The sequence below is a fragment of the Rhincodon typus genome, chromosome 29 (genome assembly GCF_021869965.1).
Source record: "Rhincodon typus isolate 14 chromosome 29, sRhiTyp1.1, whole genome shotgun sequence".
In the NCBI taxonomy this organism is placed as follows: domain Eukaryota; kingdom Metazoa; phylum Chordata; class Chondrichthyes; order Orectolobiformes; family Rhincodontidae; genus Rhincodon; species Rhincodon typus.
The window spans coordinates 26,670,657-26,677,851 of NC_063360.1; the positions used below are offsets into that span (position 1 = coordinate 26,670,657).

At 38.5% G+C, this 7,195-nt stretch overlaps 1 protein-coding gene across 1 annotated transcript in view; it reads left to right on the plus strand.

Moving 5' to 3' along the window:
- Positions 1-438: 438 nt before the first annotated feature.
- theg (theg spermatid protein) overlaps positions 439-7,195 on the plus strand; it is a 49,912-nt gene continuing 43,155 nt past the window's right edge. Inside the window, exon 1 of the mRNA XM_048614305.1 lies at positions 439-622. Coding sequence (XP_048470262.1) covers positions 576-622 — 47 coding nt within the window. The 5' untranslated portion in view covers positions 439-575. The remainder of the gene's footprint in view (positions 623-7,195) is intronic.

Sequence of the window (7,195 nt, forward strand, 5' to 3'; positions counted from 1 at the left end):
TAATCAAATCATTATTTGCGTGCATGGGAGCTTGTGGTGGGCAGGTTAGCTGCCACATTTCAACATTAACTGCATTTCAAATGTTCTCCATCTGCTGTCAAGGGCTTGACACTTCTGAGGCTTGTGAAGGGCACCCACAAAGGATGGCTTATCAGTCTTGGACAACACTTGGCTTGTATCTACGGAATGTTGTTGAGATCAGCGTTCAAGCGTTGGATTATGCTGCGACCTGACCCTATCGTTTAAAATAGACTAAACGTGCACCTCATCGTCCATCCCATCTTAACGTGTTGCTACAAATGAAAGACTTGCAAGGGATACATTTACAAAATATTCGTTGATCACATGTGACATGACATCTGTTCCAACGTCCATTACCTAGCAACCTCCACTGCGTCTGTTTGTTGCTGGGCAACACATCTCTGTTTCATCTATAGTGTCTGCGCCGATTTTACTGAGTCACTGAGTAGCGGCGGACAGGAATGAAGAAAGCATTTAGAAAAGTCTAGGCTGACTACCACCAGTGAAATAACCGCGTTAACGGTGGTTGTTTCTTACGCTCACTCCAGCAGCCAATGGCTCGTCGTAAAGATCCCTCTGTTTGCCCACGGGCTGGCGATGGGTGAGATAAGTAAAATATAACAGCCCTTGATGTTTCAGTTCATCCCTATCCTCAAAGAAGTGAATGCATGCATTTAAGATGAACGTTAGCAACCTGCATGTAGTGTTAATTGTAATGCGGTGTATTGGCGCTGACGAACGAACTTGCTTTGGTATTCGAAGCTTCATCTCATCGCCGTTTTAGCACATTGTATGACCATCCAGCTGTACCAAACTTGAAAAAAAACACGAATTAGGGCAATGGATAATTTTCAGTGCTGCACCCACGTGCCATAATCTATTACAATGTCATTTGAAAAAAGTGGATCTTGAATTTGCACTTTGGACCCCTAATAGCAATTAACCGGTGTTCGCTGTTCACTTTATTGCCAGTTGGTGACTGTCTGTACATTTTTCTACAGATACTGTGCAAGATAAGGTTTAAAGCGTACGTTTTTACAAGCATGTAAAAGTAGAGATAAGGGAACGAACAATAATGTAACTGTAAACCACTATGTTTTGTGTTCCACTGCACGAGATGCCTGTAAATTACGTCTTTAATTAGCACTGCAATTCAGCCACAAGAACAGACATGTGCTATATAACATTGGCACGAATGTAATTTGAAGTGTTAAAATGTTATGGGCAGAATCGTATATGTGAGTTTTGAACTGTAACGCCGGTGTGCTCATTTAGAATCCATGACGAGAAATTTCCTCCAATTAAATATTGATAAGATTTAAACCATCGTTTTCAATCCCCATTCCATTCTGTCCTTATTGACGAAATGCATCTCTCAGGAAACAGTTTGCAATTAGGCCACTCTGAAGTGATCTTCGGACACTATTTCTAAGAGTATCTTTTTTTCACTTCTGTGATATCATTCAACTTTGACAGCTCAGTTAATCTGTCCTTCAAACCCTCACCCTTGTCTTTTACTTGTAGAGTTGACTATTGGAATGCATTCCTGTCTGGTCTCCAACAAGTGATGAGAATTGATCCATATCATCTAAAATTAAACTGCTTGTGTCTTAACTAGCTTGATAGATCATATTTTGTTTGCTTGTTTTTGATTTTAATGAGGTGGTCTTTGATTGAAACACAAACTCACAATGTTGCAGATAATGTTCCAGCAATAAAACAGAAGCTTGTTATGGAAAAGAAATGAAGATAAAATGGAATAAGCCAAACTGTTTACAAATAATACACATTTAAAGATTTCAAACCAGGCAGTAAAATACAATCCCATTAATCTCAACAGCACCCCATTACAGTACTCAAACAAAAGAGAAAATTCACTTCTCTATCCCACAAAGGGTTTGACTTAGCTGTGGCTACAATTCTTTGTCTGATAACCTCTTCCCTAATTCATCATGTGACTGAAGTTGGACTTTTTCAACTTCACATAACCTCTTCAGGGTTTTAACCAAATACTTCTGGTCTGGAATTTTTAAACTAAACTCCTGAGGCGAATTCTTTCTTAACAGTCCTAAACTGCTTCCCTTTCTCAGGAGCAAATGCTTTTCACATTCAGCTTCAGCCAAGACTTCTGCAAACTGCCCAAACTGAGACAGAAACATTTTGTTTCCTCCAAGCTATAGGTGTTAACCTCATTCAAAAGAGCAAATTCTTCCAAAGTGAAAATCTAATGCACTACTGTTTACTTTGCTAACTTATAATAACCTTTTAAACAAATTTCCATTAGCCTCCCTGAGCTATCTCTTGCAGTCTGTTTTAAAAGGAGAAATTATAATGGCTACATGAAACAATATGCCACTAATTCAAAGTTCAAAATCCAAAATAAATGGTATTAAAATATATATAAATCAGATGACTTACATCACAGTAGAATAAAGCTGCACAAAAAAAGCAAGGTCCCAAGTTTAAAATTGTGTTTGTGATTTGAGCTGGTGCAGAATTTAGTGCAGCTCATGATGGCAGGAGTCATGGCAACCCGGCTCTTTTAATCATAGAAGAGGGCACAGGTTGGTTTCTTAATGGCAGCAAAACCTCCTCCATGAGAACTAATGCAAGCTTCCTGGCCGCAGCTGGCAGGATATTGATAGGCTTGTTAATCAACAACTTGACATCCACTACCAATGGACCCCGCACAATTTGGTAGTGGTGAGGCTGGCAGTCCTTGACAGGCAAGGCCCTGAATACCCGAGAAGGCATAATGGTGCCCAATCAAGTGCCACAACTATGCTTCGTACTATCAGATCTCCTCCATGAAACGGATGGAGGTACCTTGCTGATTCTTCAACTGGTTAGGGCAAAACCCCCTATCAGTCTAATTAAGTCCTATATGCTAGAGTGGTGAGCCTGTGGAATTCATTACCAAAGGAAGTAGTTGATACCAAAATACTGAATGTATTCAAGTGGCGACTAGTTATAGCACTTGGGATGAATGGGATCAAAGGTTATGGGGAGAAAGCAGGATTAGGCTATTGAGTTGGACGGTCAGCCATGATCGTGACGAATGGCAGAGCAGGCTCAAAGGGCCGAATGGCTGCCTCCTGTTCCTATCTTCTATGTTTCTATGTTTCTAGGCATGACTTCAACCAGCAGAGAGTTTTCCCCCTGATTTCCATTGATTCCAGCACCCTGATGCTACACTTAGTCAAATGCAACCTTGATGTCAAGGGCAGTTACTGTCACCTTACCTCTGGAATTCAGCTTTTCTCCATGTTTGAACCAAGGATCTAATGAGGTTAGGAGGTGAGTGGCCCTGACGCAACCCAAACCAGGCGTCACTGAGCACGTTGTTGCTGAGCAAGTGCTGCAAGAATTATTGATAACATCACTTTATTGATGATCAAGAGTAGTCTGATGGAGCGGTAATTGACTGGTTTGGATTTGTCCTCCTTTTTGAGTAAAGGACATGCCTGGGCAATTTTCAATATTGTTGGGTAGATGCTAATGTTGTAGCTGTACTGGAACAGCTTGGCTAGAGGTGTGGCAAGTTCTGGAGCTGAGAAGTTGTCAAGGCCCATAACCCTTGCAGTATTCAGTACCTCTAGCTGTTTCTTATATAATGTGGAATGAATTGATTAGCTGGCAACTGGTATCTGTAATGCTGGGGGATCTCTGGAAGAAGCTGAGATGAACTCCAAAGAGATGGCTCTGTTTAACCAGGTTTAGAGGAGATCTTACTGGGGGTATAATTTCTCTCCTGGACAGGAGTATAGCAAAGTTCAGAGAATAAGTTGCCTTAGTAGACTGTTAATTTGAGTAACTTCCAGACAAAGAGTGTTTCATTGGATACTTGCAGTTTGTTATAAGGCTGAGAAAGTAAAAGCTTTCAGTTTTATGAGTTTTCATGTAAAAGGACTTCACAATTCACAGGGAAATCTGGGAAGAATCAGTTGAGTTGAATTTAAAGATTTGAGATTGAGAGGTAATCTCTGAATTTGATTCTGTGAACTGTTGGTGTAGGAGAATAGGCGAAAACTTCATTTCACTGTGTTTTAAAATTTTCCTCAGTGATTTTCTATATATGAGTAGTTTGTTTGTTTTCCCTTTTGTGTAATAAAGATCTTTTTTATTGTTAAAGAAAATCTGTAGCCTTGTTCGTATTTTCAGTGATTGACTACCAGACTACGATAAAAAAAACTATCACAATAGATTTCATTCTGAGTGTGGGCTTGTCAGTGTTAACATCAGCTGGGATCATAACAAATGGAGGTGCTTGCCAGGTTTTATGTTAATTGAATTTAAGAGGGATCAGTGTTTCTTTTATGGAATTGGGTACATGGAGGTGCTGAACATAACACAGGAATGTTGTGGTGAAGTTTGTTGCAAGGATTTTGATAATCAGTTTGGATGTTGCTAAGAGTTTTCTGAAAGTAGAAGGTATAACAGTGGATTTTTTTGAAGCCTTTGAAGAAGACAAATGGAGAGAGTTAGCAGATAAAGAGAAGGTAGAAATTAAAGCAGGATATCGTAAGCAGGACAGGCTGAAAGTGATTTAGAATTAGAATGAGAATTTAAAATTGAAATGATAAGGCTAGAATTAGCTAAGATAGAGTAGAAATGAAAACAAAAGTGGATTGAGGGAAAAAGAAAAGAAAAATTGAAATGGAATAGGAGGTGAGAGAAATATAAAGATGAATAAAAAAGGAAAGTGCATTTAAAAAGCTTGAACTCAAAAGGTATAGGAAAGTTAGACTACAGTAGTTGGTCAGAAAAAGTGTAGCATAAAGAAGGAGATAAGAGGTAGTAGCTCAGAGGATAATTTTGATTCCAGTCTATGCTTCATGTCTAAATTTATTAAGGATGGAGTCGAAAGAATTTTACTTCATTTGAAAAGATAACAAGACAAATAAAGTGGTTAAAAACGTTTGGATCTGAATGTTACAAAGCATTTTGACAGGTATAGCTATGACTCTATATGCAAATTTGTCAGAACAATCGGCAGATTACAAAGCAGTCAAAAAAGAAATACTCAATGCTTATGAGCTTGTCCCTGAAAGTAAAATTAAAAATTAGAACTACAAGAAATAAATCTTAAAAAACCCAAAGAACTGCAGATGCTGGAAATCAGAAACAAAAGCAGAACTTGCTGGAAAAAAAACTTCAGAAGTTCTGGCAGCATCTGTGGAGAGAAGTCAGAGTTAACATTTCAGGTTCAGTGACCCTTCTTCAGAACATAGAAAGAAACACAAGAAATAAATCTAATCAGACATATATGGAACTTGCAAGAGAAAGTTAAAAGTTGTGGGATCAGCGGCTTAAATCACTGAAGTTAGAGAAAAATGTGCAACATGATGATTATAGAAGAATTCAGAAACAGCATTCACATAAACCTAAACACTTATTTAGATGAGGGCACGTATCAATGATAAGAGAGAGAGCAGATCTCACACAAACTGTTGCAGAGATAGTCATGTGGGATTCCGCAAGGGAATTGGAGGACTGGAAACTCTGTCCATGAAAGATGTATTTGTTTTAAGGAACAAGCAAGGACATCAAAGTAATACAACAGAAAGGCTAAAACGAAAAAGTAATATAAAGAAAATAACATTCTTGCTTTATAATAAGTCTGGACATACCAAAGCCAATTGCTGGAGGTTGAATGGGAGATTGATTGCAGCAGTAGGCATGTATGAGAAATCCTTAGAAAAGGGGGCATCAAAAATGGGAATATTTATTAAATCTGGAGTACTAGTGCAAAAAGAACATGTTTCTTTAGAATATATTAAGCAGTTGGTTTGTTAACTCAGTTGGCTGGTCTGCAATGCAGAGAAATGCCAACAGCATGGGTTTACTTCCTGCCCTGGCAGAGGTTAGCAGAAAGGATTGTCTTTTTCAACTTCTCCCCTCACCTGAGGCATGGTGACCCTCAGGTTAAACCACTACCAGTTGTTCCACTAAGAATGCAGCCCTACAGTCCAGTAGGACTGTGGTGACTTTACTTTTTTGAAGAAGGGAAGAAATCATTTGTGACAGTCATGAAAATTCTTATTTGAATATAGATGATGAGAATCAGAACAGTAGAGGGTCTGAATATTGTTTCTCAAAAGTGGAGGTATTGTGTCATGTTTTAAATCAAGGGAGTGTAAACCAAGTCACTGATGCTGGCTGATGTTAGAAGTAATTATATCCATTATACAGAGTTGGATTAAAAATTAAAGAACAACTCAGTAAATAGAGAGGTTACAGTTTGAGTAATGAAACAAATCCCCATAGAAGGAACTGATCTAATCTTGGGAAATGGCCTAGCTGCTTCAAAAATATTGGCCTCACCAAGAGTGTTGGAACAGCCAGTGGAAGAAAATAAACTGAAATGCTACATGAAGAATATCCTGGATTGTTTCCTGACTGACTAGCTCTCAGGCATGTAGAATTAGATAGGAAGGAGAAGAAACTGAAAAGGGAGATAACTTCAAAATTCAGTTATTGGTTACAATTCTCAAAACTTTAAATTAAAAAATGGATGAAGGTAAAAAAAATGAGGCTGACATGTTTAGCACATCTTCTTTCAGAGAATGAAACAAATGGATCCTGAATTCCAAGAATTATATCAAACAACTTAGTCAGAAATTGAATCAGAATAAATATCCGAGCATTAGTGCTTGAAAGACAAAGTACTACTATGAAAATGGAAACCACCTCAAATGTCTGTTGATGAGGAGTGGAGAGTGGTCCATCAGGTGGTGGCTCCATCTGAGTATTGTAACGAAATTTTAAGAGAGGCTAATGAAATTACAAAGGCGAGTCACTATGGTGTTAGACGTACACTGGCTAAAATATGAAGACACTTTTATTGGCCAGGATTGCATAAAGATGTAGTCAAATTTTGTCAGATGTGTAGTACATGTCAGGTTGTGGGCAAACCCCAACCATAAATTAAACCTGTGTCTTTAATCCCAATACCAGCTTTCAAAGAACCATTTAGCAGGGTTTTAAAAGATTGTGTGGGCCTCCTACCTAAAATCAGGAATCGAAATAGTAGTTTTTGGATGATGAACAAGATTTCCCAAAGAAGTGCCAAAGTGCCAAAGCAAAATAGTAATGGAAATGTTATAACAAGGTGTAGAGCTGGATGAACACAGCAGGCCAAGCAGCATCAGAGGAGCAGGAAAGCTGACGTTTC